Source organism: Paramacrobiotus metropolitanus, unplaced genomic scaffold (genome assembly GCF_019649055.1).
Source record: "Paramacrobiotus metropolitanus isolate TYO unplaced genomic scaffold, Prichtersi_v1.0 Parri_scaffold0000031, whole genome shotgun sequence".
NCBI lineage: Eukaryota > Metazoa > Tardigrada > Eutardigrada > Parachela > Macrobiotidae > Paramacrobiotus > Paramacrobiotus metropolitanus.
This window is the reverse complement of record NW_026570251.1, coordinates 1-23874: the sequence shown is the minus strand read 5'-3', so window position 1 is coordinate 23874 and position 23874 is coordinate 1. Positions and strand designations below refer to the sequence as shown.

The 23874-nt window shown below is 44.3% G+C and overlaps 3 protein-coding genes and 1 long non-coding RNA gene across 4 annotated transcripts; 1 reads left to right on the top strand and 3 right to left on the bottom strand.

Moving 5' to 3' along the window:
• Positions 1-3552: 3552 nt before the first annotated feature.
• On the bottom strand, positions 3553-13692 carry LOC129588766 (uncharacterized). Its single transcript, XR_008690509.1, has 3 exons — positions 10518-13692; positions 4411-4646; positions 3553-4026 (listed from the first exon to the last, which is right to left on the bottom strand). It is a non-coding gene; the product is annotated as an uncharacterized LOC129588766 (long non-coding RNA).
• On the bottom strand, positions 5556-7017 carry LOC129588765 (uncharacterized). The gene has a single exon (XM_055483135.1). It carries the CDS (start codon positions 6960-6962, stop codon positions 5568-5570), a length of 1395 nt encoding a protein of 464 aa, XP_055339110.1. The 5' UTR covers positions 6963-7017; the 3' UTR covers positions 5556-5567.
• A 530-nt stretch (positions 13693-14222) lies between the features above and the next one.
• Positions 14223-15319, top strand: LOC129588731 (uncharacterized). Its single transcript, XM_055483095.1, has 2 exons — positions 14223-15022; positions 15112-15319. The coding sequence occupies exons 1-2, from the start codon at positions 14223-14225 to the stop codon at positions 15317-15319; spliced, it is 1008 nt and encodes a 335-aa protein (XP_055339070.1).
• A 248-nt stretch (positions 15320-15567) lies between these two features.
• Positions 15568-16231, bottom strand: LOC129588847 (uncharacterized). The gene is made up of 3 exons (XM_055483245.1): positions 15991-16231; positions 15790-15909; positions 15568-15706 (listed from the first exon to the last, which is right to left on the bottom strand). Exons 1-3 carry the CDS (start codon positions 16224-16226, stop codon positions 15685-15687), a joined length of 378 nt encoding a protein of 125 aa, XP_055339220.1. The 5' UTR covers positions 16227-16231; the 3' UTR covers positions 15568-15684.
• Between the last annotated feature and the right edge of the window lie 7643 nt (positions 16232-23874).

Here is a 23874-nt window from a genome sequence, read left to right as displayed (position 1 = left end):
CGAAAGCGCATGAGGCTGGGACTGCTGTAAAATTAAAAGAGCTTTTTGACACACCTACCGGGAATCGGAATTTTCCAAAGCTGCGTCGTGATGGAACATTCAAGGCGGCAATCAAAATATTTTATGCCAGAGAATATGATCGGTAATTGAAGCACGGTTTTATTGCATAATTTGCTAATAGTATTGTTAAATGTACGTATGATTTCCGCATGAAGTTGTTTCTACCCTGTTTCCGGGGCTGTCGGTTTGTATCCTGAATGTATGCTATAGCGTAGAATTGGCCTTTTTGCCGTTACTTTACTAGCCCATCCGTTTCCTTACTGCTTGAGGGTTACTGAGAAAATTTTAAGGGTACTTAAACACTGACTGTTATCGACGTCTCAGAAAATTGACTATAACACTTTGGAATTCTCCTTCAAGCACTCTCCTCTGTGTAAAAGTTACACTTTTCACAGAGCCGAATCCAATTTCGCCGGTGAAAAGAGACTTGGCATCATAACCTTCATCGTCAGTTGCTTCCAGGTGCATTCAAACATTCAAATATCTGCTGACCGGATGTACAAGCCGGTCCGGAGTTAGAGCACGATAAAGAACAGCTAACGCATAATAAGCGCGATGTTAGCGCTTAGTCGATAGCCACTGCACTACAGTTGGCGCATCTCATTAATTTACATTGTTCGCTGTTCTCTATCGTGCTCTAACTCCGGACCGGCTTGTAGTCTGATGCAATCAGATCACGGTTCAAATCACGACGATCAACATTATCGAAACTGAATGTCGAAAAATAATTATTTTAAAAAAGCCGGCGTCAGTCGTTTTCTTTTAAAATCAGTGGATGCCATTTCATTTAAAAATTTAAAACGAACCTTGTTGTGTGCATTGTAAGATTATTTATGTATGTACTTTGTATTTATTACTGAGTCTTGGAAATATTTTATTGGGAATTTATTAAGATATCCGTTCCATGTTTTAGATTTGTTAAGGTGTTTTCTGTAAAGGCCAACCATTGGTGGCGGTACCAGTTGATACAAAAATTACTACACGAAGAAGGAATGGATGAAGAAAAAAGACGGTTAATTTGCCAATTACGTAATGATGGCTGCACTCGGAAACAAATCGCGGATCGCATGGGTATCAGTTTTCATACACTGAAAAGATTTCTTACAAAAGCAAAAATTAGTCGAAAAACGACACAGCCCGAGAAGCACAAAAACAAGATCGTGCAGCTGGTACGCGAAGGACAGCACGGCCCACAACAAATTGCGAAGCAGCTCAACATTCCCGCGACCACCGTGAGAAGCGCGCTACAAATGGCCGGCGTTACGAAAAAGCAAAAAAAATCCATCATCCAACTGTTTGATCGTGGGTGCTCCATGACGGACATTGTTCGCGAGGTTAACGTAGACTCCAACGTCGCTAAGGCTGTACTCCAGTACGCCAAACGAAGTACTACCGCGCTGGATAAGATTACTATCAGCCGTGAGCTAGAAAACGAAATTTTGGACTGCTTTAAAGTGGGCCACAGTCGGCAGTGCATCCAGAAGAAGTTCGGCCTAACGGATAACTCTTTTATATCTTTGTTGCTGCAGAATGGGATAATCCCTCAAGGCCGCGCACAGCACAGTTACCAAGAGCTACGAGCACAAGCTGCACTACACCAGAGCGTCACACTAATACTTAAATCGGCCGAGCAAGAGGCGGGCGCACCGGATGAGTCTCCGCTGAGCAACACGGAGTCGGACGGGGAAAGCATACTGGAACCGGGAAGTGTCCAGAAAGACATGGTAGCTCAGACATCGGAAGTTAATGAGGACGGCGGTAGCGACACGGTACAAGCGGGCCAATGCGCGGCGTGGTTGATCGTAGAGCAACATACTGACCTAGGCGCCGAAGACATGCAGTCATGTTATCCAGCTCTCGATCATACTTATGCGCGTAACTACGACGCAAGCACCATGGATGTTCGTTTTCGTACCCATAACACTGACCCAAGTTTGTACTCGCATAATGATAACACTGACCAAACTTATCAACAGTTAAAATTGGCCACTTTGGAGATGTCACATCCGATATATTCAGAGAAGGCGGAAGCTGCCGGACAGGAATCGAATAAGTCCGAGCAAGGCTGGGTCGCTCAGCAACCGGGAAATGTTGAGACCAATGGTATTCGTTTGTCTGCACCGGCCGTCAAAGAAAAAGCCACGAACGTGGATTCCGGAGAGAGCCCAGCCGGTACGCATGATATGAGTAGTGTTGGGTCGGCCCGGCCCGTCGTTTACACGGTCCGGGCCGCGGGCCGATCCGGGCTGCGGCCCGACATGTCTCCGGGCCGTCTTGCAGCACAGTAATATTATTTCATTCCCGGATGTCATTATGCAAGCGGCTACAGCGGGTATGTCAACGGAAAAAAGACAGATTTTCACGTAGAAACGTTTAATGCTGTGAAAATTAAGAAACACTCATCGAAAACTACTAAATTTCAATAAATCCCAATGAAATTTTTTGTTTTTCCACGTCTTTTTCAATATTTAACGTCCACAACGGGCCACGGCCCGGGCCGTTCGGGCCTCGGCCCTGGGCCGGGCCGGCCCAACACTAGATATGAGAGCGCATCGTGACTATGAAAATAACATAAACTTTTTTGATTGAACAGGGTTCACAGTAAACTGGCAATATGGCAGTTTAGCTTCAATTAGAATTGTGCAACTCCTATTTTGTATACTGTATGGGCTTATCACAGCAAACCGTGTAAGTAAATGGTACACCACTAACACCAGCACCGCCACGGGAACCGTAGCGACTAGCGAGTGTGGCGCTTAGCCGTGGTCCGTTACACAGCTCGGCCTTCGCGATCGCATTCATCAGCAACGATCTCCAAAACCATGAAGATAATTTTGCTGTCTTACAGAAATCAATGGGAAACGGATTCACGCGGATTCTGCGTTTCGGTCCAACCTTAAATTGGTGGATGAAAAGCAGCGAGCTCAAGCGCCGCGAGCAAAAAAGGTTCAAAACAGCGGTGGCGGTTGCCGTCGGTCGGCACGCTTGATGGCCCTGCAAAGCGGTGATTCAAGCAGCAAACGCCAAAATTCCTCGCGTTCCTATTTTGATCATACCCCTACCCAAAGTCAGGGCGAAAGAGCGACATCGAATGTCGTTTTACCTGCATGTACCATCGAAGAAGGATCAGTTACAAACGCTCCTAATCACATTTCGCAATTTGAATCTGTCATGGACCCGAATTCCGGGATACAGCCTCCCAGTAGGTGCATCGATGCTGCTCTTAAATTTTTTATCAAAGTAGATAATTATGCGTGCGGAAGCCGGAATTCTTCGTGCGGTAGTGCACCGCTTATGTTGCGCAATGATATGTAGGCTCCATCAGTCACGTTGCGGCCTCGCGGAGTAATCAACTGTCAAAACTGTACTATACCTGCATCACCTAATCGATTTCTTATTTTCGCCATCCCAGTTTCTGAATATTTATCACGGGTAAAACGCTGCCGCTTACAAGTTTGAAAATTCTTTTACTACTAAACATTGGGTGTTTTAACGTGGCGTTCAAAAACCGAACATGGCAAAATGCAACAAATTTTAACGCAGACTAAGTTGTTGCTTTCTTTCTTTTAACAATTTTTCAGTGAAAATCTGAAAATTTTACCATATCCGTATACAGTTACACACGCTGGTATGTTCCATTTTTCGCTTCCCGGTGCCGTTTATCTGCATGCCGATGCTTTCAGGATCACGTGGCAGCAACGTTTTAGATCCCATCAGTCATGGGGAGCCGGAAGAAAATACCTATGACAGTTTCTTTGGCGAGAATTATCACCTAGTTGATATGGCTAAGACAGCGGGGCTCACTACGGAGCGTGCGCGCAGTCTCCTCCTGTCCGGACCAAGACTTCTGCGGTATGAAGCTCCAGATCTCTGCGCTTCCACGTCACAATCAAGCTGGGCGCCCGGGCGTCTGCGCTATCCATATATATGGGATGTTTCGTACCACAGGTAAAATCTGTCGCTTCACTGCAATACCATTATTCGCCTGTAGCCACATAGCGACACCTACTAATGGTATACTGTAGCAGAACTTTAATGTCTGCTGGGCAATCGCACTGTAAAGACGGCTAGACATCGGCACGGCCGTTGCAAGGTTACAAGTAAAAGTGAAAATTACGTGCCCGAAATTTCTCGCTGGGCGCGAAGAAATCGCCAAATCTATTATATAATTATGATATAAAAAATATTTACATAATATTTTAAACATACTATAAAAGTGTGGGAAAGCGGATTTCCGAGCCACTTTTTTACGATTTCTGATAATTGCAGGCCATTTTGAAACTGGCACCAAACGCGCCGCTGTATGCCTTATCTTACCCAAGAGCTCGCAACGGCCGTGGGTCGACCTACCGTTCTTTAAGGATACCGCCAGTGTGACACCTGGTCGACACCGTTATCCGGTGACGTCACGCTTGCCCATAATTGTCGACCGATGTATTCAGACAGAGCAATTACCCGAAGCCACGGTTGGCAGTGGCAACACTTGCATTTCCTAGCGCGCATCCTGTACAAAAGCACTCGCAGGCAAAACTAGCTGACACGCGTAGCCGGCATGCATTCGTGAGTCGTGAGCAGGACAACGGTATCTGTAAATGCGGTAGATAATTCACCAGTTCCATCACGGACGACACCGCGAGACAGACATTATAGTATTATTAAAATCACAGAAGACGGGTTTCTAAGCCGGTGTCTGTATGTCTTCCGGTTTTGGTGGCGAGCGAAACTGATGACCTCTGCGTTAAATTTTATGTAGCTCCATCACTCATCAATCATGACTAAAGGGTGTCTAAAGATGTTTAGTGTTCGCTGTGATTGCGGTATGAAAATATGATCCAGTACTCTGTTTGTTTTTACAAAAGGTGCCACATGTGCCATCCAGCATCAAAACCATTACTCGTCGGCACTGTTACCTCCGGACCAGCACAATTATCCTGCCTCACGAAATCTGCCTCCGTCGCTGCGTCGCGGTGAAGCCACACGGATATCGGAGAGTCATGATCATAACCCTATGCAGCTTTCTGTGGAAAATTAACTATTTCAGTCCTTAATTTTCCTGTTAGCTATGATTAACACAGCCGCCAAATGACGCGGCCCGCTGATGCATTGCTATTACTTACGCAAAATTTGTTTGTCTCCTGGATTTTTTTGTACATGTGTAACCGTCCAAAACGACCGGTCGTCTGAGACGACCGCCGTAAATTGTGCCCTACCAATTTTTTTCGCTGTTTCAGTCGCAAACAAAACGAATGAATGTAATTTCGTGTCCAATCGTTTCTGGCAGAGTGTAATTTTAAAATCCGGTCGTTTCTGCCAGAAAGTGATTTCGTATGCGGTCGATTCAACCGTAGTGTATTTTCGTGTTCTAAGATACCACTAACACAACCAGTACCACTACCAGTAACAGCACCATTTTTACTACCAGTACCAGTACCATTTCATAGTACCACTACCAGTAACATTCGTGTTGAATGTACTTTATTTCCATGGCACGATAACAATATCAAGGTCTATTTGCGATTAAAAGAAACAACGTTTTCAACAGTACCAATTATAGAAGCAGCGTTACCCCTTTGAATTGCCAAAGAAATATTCTGTTTTAAATACTCGAGGCTGCGAATTTCGCCGGTTTGTAGCGAAATTCTCTTCCCAATCTCATTAACAAATGGCTTGGCAGATGTACCAAAACTACCGAATGTCTCGAAGCCGACAGCGGCAAACTCGTATCGTCCTGTCAGGAAGCTGTATTTCAATACTTTCTCAGCTTCAGCCTGATCCGCTGCCGCTCCGGCCTTCACGCTTGTGTGTTCCAAATAAGAACGGGCGACCGTATCAACAACTGTTACGTCCCATGCCAGACAGAGTCCCCTTGTCCATGGAAAGGTGGTGATTCCGTCAGGGCCCGTTCCGTTTTCATGGTGCATGCCTCTTGGTTCCGTTCGAGCGGGGATGCCTGCCGAACCCAGTGCCCGGCGCAAGATATCGTTGATGCAGTCGTGTCTAGGCCGTCTACCCGCCGAAAACTTGCAACTTAAACCATGATGGCCATCCGCGGTGACATCACTTCCGCACCTGCACCGGTGATCGGATGACGCTGGTGCGCCAAGTCTAATTGCGACGGCGATCCGAAACGACTCGTCATCTAGGAGGTTGCCAATTGAGGACGAGGGAAGTGCGTGCGTCCAATAGCCTGATTCTGGGGTTGCGGAAGCCAGTAGTCGGGCTTTAGTGGTGGGATCTACAGCCTCGTGCAGCAGAGTTGCCTGTTCGGCCATACAGTATGGTGTGTCCCATGCGCGTTGGGAATTTCGGCTTTCTGGCAACGGAGGCGATGCGTCGTCGGAGAGGTACCTCCAAAGGGCAACGTGATCTGACACATTAACTCCTCCTTGGTGCGGCAGTAGTCGGGAAACCAGACCTTGGGTAGCGTGAATCGAGGCTAGATAAGCCGGCAAAGATAATTCTTCTACCCGTCGGATACCGAGACCACCACAGCGCACTGGCAGTGAAGCTTGACGCCACGCGGTTGTGTCCAAACGAACATTACAGATTGATTCCAGCGACACTCTTAAGACTTCGTCGAACTCGCAGAGGCTATCCCGAGCCTCGAAAGATGGGCAACAACGCAAAAGGTGAATGACCTTTGGCGCGCTGAGACTGCACTTTAGAAGGGAAAACGCTTGATGTTTGGGTATTAATTCCAGACGACTGGCTATTAGACGCATAACTTCCGTTTTCTGCTGTACTGCTGACTTGATGCCGCATTTCATCAGTGGTGCACCCAACAAGCACAAATCTTCCGCCACAGCGACTGATACAGTTGGGAAAAGACCCAAGAAAGTTTTGATAGCTGCTTCTTGTTCTTCCGCTGTGCCTCCGCTGACAAAAATCTCGCACTTAGACATGTTGACGCTCAGTCCGCATGCATGTGAAGCGTCAATGACGGTCTGAAAGTCGGTTGCGACTGTTTCGACACTTCCACCCAAGGTTCCGTCGTCGAGAAACCACGCGTTAAAACCAGCTTTGAGAGCGGATGTTATCGGCAGGATTCCCTAGGAAAACAAAAGTGGGCCAAGTGGATCACCTTGGTGGACACCGCTCTGCGAGGACAGAATTTCGTCGTCGAGGTAGAGGTCAGAGTAGTGGCCGTAGCACGCATACAGATAATTGGCGTATTCAGGCAGGTATATGCTGGCAACCTCCATGACAGTGGCGCGGGAAATACAGTTAAAGGCGTTTTTCAGATCTATCTTCAGAAGAACTTTCACGTGGTCTGAATCGCTGTTCAAAAATTCCCGAGCAGAATGCACGATCGCTTCAGCACCCCCGTTGATCCCGAATCCCAGCTGGCTTGGCTGAAGGGCCGCTGTGGAACGTTCTTTGACGCGACGACAAATAACTTTTGCTGCTAGGCGCCGAAGAGTGTTCCCTACGGCAATGGGTCTCAGACCGCCGTCCTTTTTTCGCAGGGCGATAAGTTTTGCACCAAAGAAATGCGGGCGAACGGCGTCAGGAATATTTCCTTGGATGACAAGGTCTAGCATCAGAGCCAGGTTTTTGCAGAAACTAGCCGATACGTCATCTTGAACCTTCCCCATCATGGCGAGTAAATGCTGAGGTAAAAGCCCGTCCGGTCCTGCAGCAGACCCGCGTCGGAAACTCAGTATTGCTTGACGCACTTCATCTGCAGTAACTGAAGGTGCCAATGCGGTGGTTGTGGGTCTGTCGGGTAATGGAGACTCGGGATGTTTGGCTGCCATGATGTCCAGGACCTCGCGCGACGTTTCTGCTATTGCATCGGTGGACATCAGGATGCGAACAGCCCCGGAACAGTCGCCATCATCGATTTTAGTTCCTACACGTCGCACCAGGTCGCTGTTGAGATCATTAGGCCTCTTGGGCTTCTTCCGTTTTCTGCTTAGCGGAGGACGTTTCTTCCCACTTTCGTAGTCCGCTACCGCTTGTTTCATCAAAGTGGCGAGTGAGACTTTGCGGGCACCGTTAGGGGTTTCAGGAATAGCTAAAACCTGCGGTGCAAAAGACAGGAGCGCTATCCAGTGTTGCTCATCGTTATGCTGCACGGCATTCTGGATGGCTTTTTCGAAGGACGCAGCCACAGCCCGACGGGCTCCATGTGGAACCCTGCGGGTAATGCGCTCTTTCGACTGCGTTGGCCTGCGTGCAGCAGAATCAGCGGTTGGGTTTACTGTCGTCGGCGCGGAAGATGCTGGAGCAGGAGGCTGTTGAGTTCGGACTGGAATCAGTTCGGGGTCTTGCGACAGGGTTCTGGGACACAAACGTCTGTGGGTTCCCCATCCCTGCAACAGTTTACCGCAGCCAGAACAGGAGTACGATGGCATAATGTTAGCGGTCGCCAAGAAGCGTTTGCAATGAAAATAACTGAGGCTGGAGACTTACAGGTACTCCACTGGTGTGTCGCTGGATGTCTACGGGACAGCTGCCACCACACAGCCTCTGGAGAACAAACGTCTACCAGACTAAGGTCCCGTAGCCACCCTCCATACTGGATGGCGGGAAATTTGCCATCCAGGGGCAAAAATAACAAGCCCGACATAGAAAATACACCAGAATGAAAATGAAGGAAACTGTAGGGAAAATGAAGGAAAATGCGCGTTGATTTGGAGATATTTTAGAGACAATATTATTAAGCGTTTTTACGAAAGCGACCCGTTGAACTGGCGACAAAAACATTCGTTAGTACTACCCCATGAGATCAGCAGGTTTGTCGCTCGCCACATAGGGTGGCTGGTAACCGATGGCTGCACTGTGCGTGTAGCCGGCAGGAAGATAAATTGGAGGATGATCAATGAAATCTTTCCTGTTGAAGCCGGGCAGAAGCGATGACACAACCACTCATCTGCCACTTGCAAAAATGCATTTTATTATATTAATTTGGGTGAACTAAAATCATTTTCTGTCGTGCTGTACAGAGTACAACAAGAAGGATGATGTTACATCTCTTTTACCTTATGCTCGCGGAGTAATGTGATTTTTGCAATTTGTTTTTGCTAAAGCATGGGAAGATGGCACTTCTTGTGCCATCTTCCCGTGCGTGCGGCATGTTACTACCTACATAGTACCTCCCTGAGCCAGGATGTCCGGACATCTCTTTCGATTTGGCAGACTATCGCCGTACTTGCCTTATGGTCATAAAATTTTCCGAAAACACGAGTACTGTAAACTTACTTTTTTGGTCGAATTACTGTATTAAAAACAAAAATTTTAAATCACAAAGGAAAGGAAAGGGGAGAGAATTATTTTTAAGAGGAAAAATACGGCACTTTACATTTTAAGAGAAAGAGTGAGGGGGTTGAGAGAATTATCTTTTAGTATGTATGAGTAGGGTAGAAAAGAGGTAATGTAAAAGATAAAAAGTTTTTTATATAATATAAAAAAAACTGAGATATAAATGGTAGAAAAAGTGTTAATAAGATTCATCCATTATTGGATATCCTTGAAAAAACTAAAATTTGCTTTACGTTATGATGAATTATATTGTGAATATTTCCAATAAATAATGCAAAAATTATAAAAAAAAATTCTTTTGTTTATTTTATTAAGTACTAAAATAACTAGTATATTAATTTTTTGAAAGGTTATTAAGAAGAAAAATAACATTCTATCTCCTGGTTCTTCTTGTTCTTACAATTCTTCTAGTACCAGCCTTTGTTCGGTTAGCGCATACAGTCTGTACATATTCTTATATGTACCGACTGTATGCGACTAGACCTTCGATACCGGTAAAGTTAGAAGGGTATGGTCACAGCGCTGTTGTGTTTGTCACGTGGCTCGGAATGCGACTCCACCTTGCAGACCGTCGCTGAGTAGTTTCGCTGGTGAACATCGTAACGAAGCATTGGTGCACTGGCCGGGCGACCGATTCGACAAAACGCCGCCGATATTGACGCTCCGTCAACAAATACAGGTAGAAATTCACGGAATAACCCATGAGTATTGTTACCAAGACGATTGGGTGCAGGAAGTCGTAAAAGGAAAAACCTTCGACAGTTATATAACCAGAAGACACCAGCACCTCGGCACACAAGTTGAAAAACTTCGGGGTGCGCGTAAGGAGAAAGAGCAGCGCGCTGCTCAGCAAGATGATGTTGATCGCATGTTGTGAGGAGGATTTACTGGTAGACACTGTCGCACTGCTGCTTTTCTGCAAGCGACGCATTTTACCGAATTCTGATTGTTGTTGACGCGCAAGGAATGCAATTAGGATGAAACCGGGAATAAGCACCAGCAAAAATGTCAGCATATGCACCCTAATCTGCATTTAAGACAAACTGCTAGGAGTACTCAGTACATCAATTAAATTTATTTTATGTTAAAGCGGTACACGAGGCAACATGGTGCAGATGTTTTCAAAAATCAAATAAAACAAGTTAACTAGCTGTAACCTAAGACATTAGCATGTTAGCATGTCAAACACATACCAAGGCCTTTCTGTTTATGTCGCTCCATGGATCATACAATGCCGGATATGCGCTGCCAATGTCACGGATGCAGTCCATATACAGCTCCACAAAATCGAACATGAAGCATGGGTAGTAATATACTCGTCTCGACCGGCTTTTAGATGTGGGACGCTGATAAGACTTTTTACACATAATTTAATGCAAAAAACTTTTTACACATAATTTAATGCAAAAAACTTTGTACACATAATTTAATGCAAAAAACTTTTTACGCTTATTTTAATGCGAAAAACTTTTTCCGCCCTATTTACACCGAAAAACTTTTTACACATAATTTAATGCAAAAAAACTTTTTACGCTTATTTTAATGCGAAAAACTTTTTCCGCCCTATTTTACACCGAAAAACTTTTTACACATAATTTAATGGAAAAAACTTTGTACACATAATTTAATGCAAAAAATTTTTTACGCTTATTTTAATGTGAAAAACTTTTTCCGCCCTATTTACACCGAAAAACTTTTTACACATAATTTAATGCAAAAAACTTTGTACACATAATTTAATGCAAAAAACTTTGTACACATAATTTAATGCAAAAAACTTTTTACGCTTATTTTAATGCGAAAAACTTTTTCCGCCCTATTTTACACCGAAAAACTATTTACACGTAATTTAATGCAAAAAACTTTGTACACATAATTTAATGCAAAAAACTTTTTACGCTTCTTTTAATGCGATAAACTTTTTCCGCCCTATTTTACACCGAAAAACTTTTTCACCTAATTTTAAGTTTAAAAACGTTGAACACTTAATTTATTGCGAAAAACCTTTCACGCTCATTTTAATGCGAAAAGCTTTTGAGCCTTATATTGAAACGAGAAACTTTTCGATCTAACTGTAAGCCCAAAAATGTTTGTATTCGTATTTAGTGTGAATCTTATTAGCGTTATTTGTACCCGAAAAACATTTTCTGCCTTATTTTAATGCGAAAAATTTTTTCGCCTTATTTTAAAACAAAAAACTTTTCAATCATATTTTAAGCCAAAAATTTTTGTATTCTTATATTCGTGGAAAAAAATGTTTTAGCTTTATTTGTAACCTTTGGTCATAGACTTTGTCTTCAGTTAGCTTTTTTTCACGGGTTGTGGGCAGTCCTTGATAACGATTTGCTGTTAATAGTTAAGGCGTGTTGGAACTTGACCGATTTTAATAAGAATAACAAGTATATAAAGCCGTGAACGTCGTTCAGCAGGGTAATCATAATTTGAAGGAGTCTCTTGAGTTCATTAGCTGTGTACACATTACAAGTTGTGTTTATTGAGCGAAAAATGGATGAGCATTCTGACAACCACGAAGAAGAAGAAGAAGAAGATGGCTTAGGTAGCATCCCTAGCATTTCAGAAGATAATCTGCTACTTGAGCAGGTAGCAGATACTTATTCTCAGAAATGGAAGACTGCACTTGCGGTTTTTCAGTGCCGCATCGCGCCCGAGTTGTTTGATGTTCCGTTTTCACGCCTCTGTGGAGTAATAGAAAGCATTTTTGAAGAACTGCTTAACAGAATTTTGGTAGACAAAATTCAGCCTTGGTATATGGTACGCGTGCAATTATACAGCGATCATTTGCGAAAGAAGATTCCTATTTGGACACCGTTAATGCGGCGGGACGAACTAACTGTGGATCGTATCATGGCGCGCGTGGAACGGGTGATGCAAAGTTCAACAAGCTTTCGCTTGGATGAAAGCTTCAGGATTGAAGTCCAGTACACAGAAACGCCGGATGGTGGAGGTAATGACAATCTAGTGATTCCTGAAAGCGTTAAAAGGCTACTGAAAAACAAGATGTCTATCGTGCGCATAAAGAACGACGATAATTTATGTTTACCACGGTCCCTAGTAACGGCTAAAGCCTTAGCAGATGACGATCTGCAGCTGTATTCAACGCTACGTGACACCAGGGCACATAAGCACCCAGAAAAGCAGCATAAGGATCAGCAGACATTATTGGCGAAACAGCTGGTAATAGCTGCAGGCCTGACGGAGCGGCGCTACAGCCTGGACGACGTAGAGACTTTTCAAAAGTTACTAAGCGATTATCAAATCATAATTGTTGGACTGGAACAGCTTAACAGCATTATCTTTGCTGGCGAATTCAGGGAAAAACGCTTAATGCTATTGTATTATGCCAACCATTTTGACGTTTTAACATCTCTTCAAGGGTGGTACGAAAAAAGCAAATGGTGTTTTCATTGTAATCAGGGGTACTCTCACGAAGGTGATCATCGCTGTAAATATACCTGCAAGCTTTGCTTGCGCGAAAGGTGTGAGCTCGAAGCAAACTTTGCGCGATACTGTGCGGGATGCAATCGAACGGGCTTTAGAAACAACGAGTGTTTTAACCACCACCTTGCAAAGACAGCGAAAAGCACAAACCATAACAAAAAGAAAAGCATTTGCGAAAAATTCAAGGTCTGCATAGATTGCTCAGCATTCATAAAGACGAACGTGAAACGAGGATACGGGACAGACCATGTATGCGGCGAAATTTATTGTTCGGTTTGCCTGTGTTATGTATTACCGGAGCACCATGACTGCTATATTAAACCCGAGAAACTTGACGACAAAGTATTAGCCAAGCACAAATCTGCTAGTTTCATGTACTTTGATTTCGAGACGTACCCCGACGGTAGTGGAAAGCACATCCCAAATTTTGTGTAATACAAGTGCAAGAAGATGGAAAGCCCATTGAAACCCGCCAATTTCCCGAGGACATCAGCAACATTGGCAAAGACATTGCAGGCGATGTCTGTGAATTTATTTTCCAAGAAAAGCATGCTGGATTCTTTTGTTTGGCACATAACTTTAGAGGGTAAGAAATTTTAGTTCTTCTTCTGTTTCACACAACATGAAATACGTTGAAAGTATACAGCTTACGGATAAAGTGGTGGGCTTTCTAGGTTCGATGGCTATTTTATTTTAAAATGGCTGCTTCAGAAAGGTCAAGCGCCTGACGTTATCATGAAAGGTTCCCAAATCACGCACCTGCGCGATCGGGAGTTTGGCATTAACTTTCGGGATACGCTCAATTATGTTCCTTTGTCATTGGACAACTGGGCGAAATCATTCGCCGTTGAGGAAACTAAAGGTAAATTTCCACATGTCCTGAACCGACCACAATTTTGGAACACAGTTATTGACTATCCGGACATTGAAAAGTTCAACTACCGATTTATGAGCGATAAAGAAAACATGCATTTATGGAATTCTATAATGAAGACAAAGCTTTAAAAAGAGGATTGTATGACGTCAACAAGGAACTGGCTGCCTATTGCCACCAAGACGTGACCACGCTACGTTGTTGTGCAATGCAGCTGCGCGAACTTTTTTTCAAAATTACGGATGGACTATGTATTTTTCAATCCGGTTTAACCCTTCCAAGTGTTTGTCATTATTTTTGGAGGTCCAGGCTGCTAAAGCCTTTGGAAGTTGAGGTTATTCGTATGCCCAGCAACAGAATATCCTCCAATAAAGCCAATTCATGGTTACAGTGTATAAGTCAGAGCCAAGGTATTGAACTGGAGCGAGAATTCAAAATTGGTGCATTATTCATTGATGGGTACCATCTGGAAAGTCGAACTGCATATGAATTTTATGGGTGCGTGCACCATGGCCATCCAATATGCACGAATCCAAGTACACGCCACCCGCATCAGGACGCCACAATGGGTGAGTTGTACGAGCGAACCGTACGGCGCGAAGGAATGTTGAAAAAGCTTAAAATCAATATTGTGAGCGTTTGGGAATGTGAATATGACAGTCGCATTAAAAACGACGCTAATTTTGCTACTGCTATAAAGAACATACGGATTGTTGAACCGCTTGACCCGAGAAAAGCATTGTTCGGAGGACGAGTAAATGCCCTAGTGTTAGACTATAAGGTCAAGCCTGGAGAGAAGATAATGTACTTGGATGTTGTATCCGAATATCCATATGTCAATAAAAACAAGCGCTATCCGGTTGGCAAGCATAAAAGAATTACTAATAATTTTAAAACCTTGGATAACTATTTCGGAATTATGCATTGCAAAATATTACCGCCTCGCAACCTGATGATACCGATATTACCGGCGCATTTCGATAAACTGATTTTCACGTTATGCCGCACCTGCGCTGAAGAAAAGAATCAGCAAGTTTGCACGCACGAGGATCCGGAGCAAAGAGCTCTGACGGGGACTTGGTGCACACTAGAACTACAAGAAGCCGTGAAAAATGGTTATGAACTAATGGAAATTCACGAAGTATGGCACTATCCCGACAGCAGAGAGCGCTTTTTTGCTGATTATATTGATTTGTTCCTGGCGCTTAAAGTGCAAGCTTCTGGCTGGCCGGCTGATATTAAAACTCCAGAGCAGCAAGATGCGTTTCTGGACCACTTTTTCCAAACGGAAGGCATCCGGTTGGACGGTTCCAAAATAAGCTGGAATCCGGGACTGCGGCAGCTCGCTAAGTTGTGCCTGAACAGGTTAGTGCTTGATTTTTTTTGTTTGTTTGGTGTCGGTCATACACTAAGAGTAGTTGTAGTATTAGTAATTTATGCTATGGTGTTTACAGCTTTTGGGGCCGGCTGGGAATGAGAAATAACCTTCTCAGCACAGTTTTCGTGAACACTGTGAAGGATTTTCTGCACTATTTAACGTCTTCAGAATCTGAAATCCATGATTATGACGTATTTTCGGATGACGTTGTACAAATAATGTACACGAGGAAGGATGCTATGGTTCCGACTAACCCGAAAACGAACGTGGTTCTAGCAGCGTAAGTGATAATAGTTTCAGTTTTAGTGCTTCATTTAAATCAGGTAAATTAGACTTGTACTTATTTTTTGCTGTCAGGTTTACAACGGCACACGCAAGATTACATTTATTGAAATTCATGCAAAGAGCTGGCGAGCGATTACTATACTTTGATACGGTAAGAGCTAAAGCATTAGCGTAAAGCATATGAAACTAGAAGAAACGAGAAAAAACATAGTTTTTAAATTGTAGGACAGCATTATCTTTGTTCAGCGTCCAGGTGATGAGCCGTTTGAAACCGGGTCCACTCTGGGGATGTTAAGTAATGAGCTGGCCGAGGACGACTTCATTACGCGCTTCTGTAGTACTGGTCCAAAATCTTACAGCTACGTTACGGCATCTGGGCAGGAGGTCTGTAAAATCAAAGGATTTGAAATTAATAAACTTACAGGAACGGTGTTGAATTTTGATTCGATGTTGAAAATCGCAACCCAACCTCTCCAAGATGAGACCGCCTCCGATAGCGCTCATGGTAACGTTCAGCCCGAGTCCCTTTCCGTCACATATGGTAGTACTATTCGCCGGAAGAAACGGACATATGAAATCCAAGATGTGCCTATGACAAAGCGGTTCAAAAAGACGTACGACAAACGACGCATCTTAGATGACTTTACTACTGTGCCATACGGTTACGTACCATAGCCCTTTGATCATGAACTTGAATGTTGGCATTGTGTCGTTATTGAAAGTAAAGTCCAGGGTGGTGTTGGCTTCGTCGATACTGGCGGCGGCTGATGGCCGATAGGGTAGAAAAGTGGTGACGGTTCCAAAAGTAATGCCCGATAAAATCAGAACAAGTGCTAGCAGACTACCAAAAAAAGCAATCGTAATGACAACGCATATCGCTCGACGCCTTTCCTCAGCAGGGTCCATGGTAATGCAGGATATATAAACGGACGCAATTTAGACAGCTAAGAAACAGTTAGGAAAACGAAACGTGCAACTGAAGTTTTGTCAGTTTTGCTGCAGTTTATATAGTAGTCGATAGAACATGTCTGGATGTGAACCCGAAAATGTTCGTTTATCATCAACATCGACATCGCCACCACCATCGCCCGGAACAATGGATGCCATTCAGCACATTATCTGGCAAGGTGACTGGCAAGGTGGATTGCACGATAGGTTAAAAGGTTGCCTCGTGGGGAGTGTTGTTGCCAGCAGCTTTGGTCGTCTGTTCAATACACCCTTCTACAGAAGCCATTTACCAACCTTGAGAGAAGTTCATGAGCGGTGTGCTGATGTGGCCAAGGATCCTTGTTATGTGCGTTGTGGGTTTAGTGGAACAGTTGCTCTGGTGGTTCTCGAAGTAACTGTAGGTTGCTATACAGTCGAGCGTGACTATATAGCCGATGGACTGGGTAAAGCGTTAGGATCATCCAACTACTTTGGGGGTAGTAAGCACATGGAGCGTTTATTGAAAGAGTTTCATCGGCGATGGAATGCTACAAGCAGCGAGAGCAACTTTGCTCTTCGACGAGATGACGAAGCTTACGTTTGTGGGCCTGCAAGAAGTGCGCACGGTGGGTAGGGCTCTCACGGGTATCACGGAGCAGTGATGGCTGCAGCGGTGGCTTTGTACTACTGCCGCGAACCTAGTTGCTTCCTCCGGAGAGAAGTCGAGAAGTGTGTAGCCATCACACATGCGCATCGTTTGGGGATTGATGGAGCTGTGCTGTTTGCCTTTGGTTTACAGGAAGCGTGTGATAGCGCCCGCACAGCTTCAGTGACGACCTTTTTGAAACGGCTAGAGGATTATGCTTCAACTCTCGAACCACCATTTGGAGAGAACATGATAGCTGCCAATGCGTTATACGTAAACCATAGCGTACTGCGTTCGCCGGCAGACATTATCCGACTGTATCCGAATGTTAACTCGCGCGCCGCACAGGACTTTGTTCCGCTGGCTATGGTCATGGCATTCGTGGGTGGAAACCTGCAGTGGTGGTCTGGATATAACATCATGTCACCTTGGAAGCGAATGGTCCAGAGCTGCATTGCCCTTGGAGGTGACACGGATGGTCGTACGTTCATGGCAGGCGCATTATATGGAGCTTTCTATGGACTTTCGTCTGACCAACGTGAGTTTGAGGCGATGCCCGAGATAACGGAAGCAAACAATGCTAGTACTTTAGCTGATGCATTGTATAAAGGGTGTCCACCGATGACTAAAAACAAAAGCAAGAATAAACATGCTGCTGTTTTAACCTATTTAGTTGGCTATAAAATGAGTAGGTCGGCTCGTGTTTCTGATGTTAGTGCATAGAGTTTGCGTATTCCTGCCTCCACTTTGATTTAGTTGTCCATTATTCTGTTTGTCTGCTTTGAGTTTAAAGCGTTATCGTAGCGTGTTACCGTTATTTGTGAGTATTTTAAATTTTCACCGCAATGGCTGCAATGCGAAGCGTAGATAGTGTATCAGGTGATAACAGTGACCTTTTGGCTGCCTTGTCGTCATCACCATCGTTGTCGACTATTCCGGCATCACTTCAGCCTGTTAGGGCATTAACTATTACTGGTACTAAGAAACGTAAGGTCACCGCGGACTCGTATAAGCCCAAAACCGATGCAGTTAGCTTAGCTCGGCGTGGGTTTACCCAGGGCAGGTTGCATTTCAGTACGAAGGTGGGCCGGTAATTAAATTTGAGGAGAAAAATTCATTGCAGTTTACTTGATGAACAACCGTTTGCGATACATTATTGGGGAGTTTGATAAAAATCAGGAGGGTCAGTGGGTTCCGAGTTTAGCGTCCAAGCATGTCGAGTTAGATGCGAAGCAGTTTGCCAAACTAATGGGTTTACAACTGTGTGGACAACTGGAAAGACTGATCAATTATGACGAAGGCTCTACACCCATTACGGCAATGCATGACCTGGGCGGAGGTTACTTTAACTGGGGATGGTAAGAAAGTCATTCATATAACAACCTTGTGCTTTTGTTTCATGGCACATTATTATATTTCTGCGGTTGCTTCTCCTCAGGCTTGACGAAGTACCCATTGCCAACATTCGGGTTTACCTGAAAACGACTTATGTTTTGTTTTTTTTTTTTTTTTTTTTTTTGGTTATTTCATAACCGTTTAGCTTATTGATATTATTATTATGGTTGTTGTGGTTGTTGCAATTGTAGTGAAAAGAACTGGACGGCGTTCTGTGAACTTTGACAACGGAACCATCCTTAAGCATACGTATGAGGTGCTGAAGGGACGATCCGGGTACCTACCATGCAAGTCTGCTGCCGACTACCAGGATATTTTTGAGAAGCTACCGTGGCCTATGATGGAGCGCTTTGCAAACGCCTGACGCAAGAATGCAAGCTTTGCCACCTTATGGAGGATACCTTTGCTGATCCGCTGCAACCTGGAGCTCATGATGGCCATACTGCATGCCGCTACTCGGATCGTATACAACTAACGGACCGTATGCGAAGCTATGTCTGTAAGGATGTGGAAAAGACTCTGCTGGGGCTGTTTCTCAAGCAACTGCCGTACCGCTATGCTGACGAAGCAGCGCACTCGCATCATAATGCGGAACGCAACTTGCTGGAGGCGTACCACTTCAAGCCGGACGAATTTCTGGTAATGCACGGAGATCGACTGTGTGCTGAAATGCTGCAGCGTTTCAAGGAGCAGTTCAAACTGAACTAGTATGAATGTTTCTGTGTATGTGTGGTGTGTGCCTGTTTGGTTTTTCAAGCAATCATCTTAGCTCGTTTAGGTAATTTTAATCGCTATATCATCAGTTTCAGTATATTCGTAATCATTTATTACTGATGTTATTTGTAAATATTTTGATTCGCGTTGGCGGCCCCAAGTCGATTTGTCATTTTAATTGTTACGCGGGTTCTCTGCAAAACCAAAGGTGTGCGCGCAGCGCACCTCCCTTTGATTTTGCGAGGGCAATATTGCAATTTAATTGTTAGTAGAATGCTTCAAAATTATAAACACGTGTTTTTGCATTGAAAAGTCATTAATAAAGTTACGAACCATCAAGTCGTTTTGAAATTGATTATCAATTCGATATAGGTTATGAATGATGTAGGAATAGGAAAAGCGACATACTGATCGCATTACTATAAAAAAACATGCAGTGTTGAGCGCAGGTAGTGGACAATGGCTGTTGTAAAACAGCTCGCTGTTCGTATAGGGGCAACGGTGGTGATGACGCAGGCTGGCCGATGAGTTGCGTTTTCAGAAAATTTTCAAGTGACTGACTATAATAGGCCACGGGTTTGCCGTAGGAATCGAAAACTTCAATAAATGAGGGGCACTCAACGTAGACGGCAATCCAATGTGTTCCGGGTTCGCTGGCTGGATCAGTGTTTACAATAAACGCAGCAGGTAGGTCGACCTCTGTAAGATGCTGCTGCTGTAGCTCATCTAGGGCGTAAACGCCGCGAAACACCGATCTCAGCATGTGCGAAGCGGGGTTGTACTGTGACCACATGATATTCCGAATTTCCTGTTCGTTCATTGTGACGATTTGTTGTTTAATTACGACGCAAAGTCGCAAATAACCTGGCGTAAATTGGTGAATTCTATTAAATGGTCGCACGTTATCCAAGCCAGCATTTGATAGGCATTAGTTAGTGGTGTGTCAAAAGTTACTTCCAGGCCCACTGTCCCTGATCGAATTAGCGTCATGGGCCCTAAGCCTGTAGCCGTTGGCGTCAGGTCAAAAGCGAACACTGTGTATCCTTTTGCGTATGTATGACGATCCAGAATATGGGCTCCAGCTGGATGGTTTTTTTGATTCAAAACATCCAAGAAGCCGTCATAACACTTTAAATAGCGGTTGTTTGGAAAGTCACACATGTAGGGTATCGTTGGGTATTGCTTCCCATCCACATTAATACAGATTTGACGAACGCGACAATGATCAAATACAAACGGATTGAGGCTTGTTGTGCCATGGAAGCGGTCCGATTGCACAAAAGCAATAAATACCACCTTAGGTAGTTGGCCGTACTTGAGGTCAGAAAAGGCTATGGTTTGGGTGCCAGTAGGAATAGCACGCGCCTTTAATTCTGCGCGTTCAATGTGGTATTTGGCTGTTGTTGTTTGTAACTTTGTGTAATAGCGTTCATGAAATCCGGTGATGGGATATAGCGTCGTACGGTTATGCGTGGATGTTTCATAAATGCCTTGTATTCTGCTGCAGCCGCCGCACCAGTATTCCATGATCGTAAATAAAATTCTGAATTGTTAAAGTATAGGCTAACGTGCACGGGCACGCCTGTGAGCAAAGGTTTTGATTGTACGCATAAGTCCGTGAAAATCTTTCCCGATAACTGAACGCTAGCACTTAAAGCAAATAGCTCCTTGCGCTTTGCTTCACCAGTGTTCTCTGTGGCATGTTCCATCTTGCCTGGTGTGTCGAAATAAAATCCGCCGCTCGTTAGCTGGCTTTTCATGGCATCTTCAGTATAACTTGTTAGAACCTCCATTATAGCGCGATAGGGATAATAAGGTGAACAGTCAGAGATCACCTTGTTCGCCACAGTAAAATGAATTTGTTTGAACAAACTATGCACAATATAATTAACAGGCGCTACGTTATCATTGTTCTCTAGGTTCACCCATGCATTTGTGGCGTTCTTTTTCTTTATACTTAATTCACACTCAAAACACGTATCCGTGAGCGAGAGCAGACCGTTGGATGACGGCGGATAAAGAAAGACAGGTTACCGCTTAATGGTGAGTCTTCCGGAGGCGCCGACTCTGGTCCATACTCTTGTGTCTCATAGCTGAAACGTTCCGTTAACGATGCCGGTACGGAGAACAGGTTCATGTCACTAGACATGGCCGGCTCTGAGTGTGGTAGGAGATATTCAGGCATTTTTGTAGTTTTTCAGAAAATATCGATACTTATCAAAAGAACCGTTACTAGTACGGTGCTTTCGTCGTTTCGTGTTTTTTCTTTTGAATGTTTAGTAGGGCGTTTGCGTTTACTTCCGCTACCAGTTTGCTGTTTAACAGTCACGAGTTGAGGGGCTTCAGTAGAGGTTACTGCTGCGTCTGAAGGCTGAGCTGGCTCCAATATTTTCCTAGCTTTTCAGTCACCTTTTCCGCAGCACTGGTGGCTACACTTTGAGCGGCTTGCTTCAAGTGAGGTTTTGCTGACTCTAATGCTGCTCTAGCATGGGGTAGAGCGCTTCGAACGAGCGGTGCGGTGAATTTGGAGACGCGCGAAAACACTGTTCGGAAAAAGTCTGCTAAGCCTGAACCGCTTTGTAGACCTGAACTCCGATATCTGCCTAATGGACCATAACCAATCTGATTCTGTTCAAACAGCTCCTCAAATAGACTTGAATCAGGTTCAAAGAGCACAAGGTTATGGGGCGCAGCCATGATAACAGCTAGAGCTATAACGTTTCAACGAACAGGCCTAAAATGCAGTTTCACTAATGATTTTCCCGCCTGAAATTTAAAATCTTCGTCTTCGGAGCTCAAGTTGATTTCGATGGTTTCGATGAAATTACGTACTAGTGGTACATAATGTGGTTGGTCGAATCGTTCCGTTATGAGATCAAACGGTTCTCCTTTAATAGGCATAGAACGTAAAACTTGTGCGGTTTGATCGCCTAACGCTGAAAACTCCACAATGTCCGAATAAACGTACATTGTTGTGTTGTTATGTTGCATGTTGGCAGATTTACTGGACGCTACCACCATTGGTACGTCCAACGTATCAGCATTAAGCGGTTGTTTTCTTTTAAGTAGGTACCATAGATAAGGTCGAGGAGTAAAAGTACTACTAGGAGTTCTTCCGAATGGTTCAGTTGGCGTCCCATCTTCTTCTATCATTTCAATATAGTAACGAAATTTTGAAGGAACACCGTCAAGATCTTTAAAGTCTAAAGGGTCTATATCGTGTTGAGTCTGCACAAAACCAAGTAACCCTTTCAATCGGTCATCGTTTTCGGAAAACGCAGCTTGCCACGCAAGCTATTAAACGTTACTTCCGTCTTGAGCGTTACAGGATTATAACGTATATTGAACACCTTTGTGGTACTGTTATTTGTGCGAAGGCGTGAGGGAGTAACATTGCGACCTTTTAAGTCTACCGAGTTTGGCGACTGTCGCTCAATTACGTCAATTAGCGCCTTCAATGTATATAGACCCGGTGGAATGATGATCGTATTCTGAACCGATGACAAGGAAGTGTCACTGATGACATCGTACTCGTTAACAGTTAGTTCTTGCTCTTTGGTATGTTGTAGATTGAGTTTGTATATTGCAATTCCACCAAACCCACTTCCCACCGGCCCGATAAGGAAATTGAATTTTTAGTTTAGTCTTCCACATTTGCGCACTGTTCTTGGGATACATGTCCATTGACGCATCGCTTGGTAATGTTACGTAAAACGGTGTACTGTTTCCAACAACACTAGCCATTTCCGTCAGCTACTTTTGATAGCTCTTGCTCATAAAACTTTCCAATTACACTGGGTCCACCGTCGGCAGGTTCCACTTCATACACAGGTACGCGATGCTTGATTACCTTATTCACTCGATATAGCTTTTTGTGTACTTCACATCAGCGCCTTTCTTAAACCTGCTTTTGCAAACGAAGACGCACTGTGTCTCCGTCCTTAAATAGCGGTACCTTAGCTTTGCTTTTGTTATTACTGTTGACTGTAATCGCTGAAACACTAAAAGCGAATTTTCTCGATTGACGTCATTCGGCGCCAATCCATGCGCCGTGTGAGGTGTGCTGTTGTAGCTGTGAATAATGTCCTGTAACTTGTCATAATATTTTACACTCCCATCACGAGCGGTCATCAGTCGCATGAGACGCTCTCGTAACGTTCGGATGAATCGTTCTGCCATGTTAGCTTTAATTTCACAGTTCTTCAGAAAACATAACGACGCCGTTCTGTTTCATGTAGTCTTGAACTGGTTTGTTGTAAAATTCACGCCCTGTGAACGAATAATACAGTTAGTTTGCGACGCTTACGACGGTTCCATCCTATGTGTGTGTGTGTAGTACCTCATCCACTTGTAAATACATAGGTGGTCCATACAAACGAGAAAAGGCTTTCTCCAGGGCAGGAAGAACGTATTCACTGCTTTTTTTTGTCAGCATTTCGCATGCTACTTTTGGAAACTGTCCACAACAACCAGCAGAAATTTTTTATGTTTATTCTGCTTTGCGTAACGGGACACATCCATCAGGTCAGCCATGTATTGTTCACCGAACTGTATTGAAACTACCGGATTTCTGCGGAATTTCCGCCGAGACGGCTTATGTAAATTGTAGGCGTCAATTCCTTGCAGAAGCTTTAGGGCTTTGTCATGCTGATTAAGTTCGCTTGACACGGTTTGATGCTTCCGGAATCGTTCCACCCCCAGGTTTGCCACTTGCGCCGCACTCACGTACTCCGCTTCTCCCATCTTTAGTTAGGTCAACTTGGACACTGACGTCAACTTGTTTTTTGTTTTGACCAAAGCTATTGTCTTACTGACGTTTGAGTCTTCCGAATCTTTATCCCCAGCACAGCATGATGAAATAAAGGTCAGCTT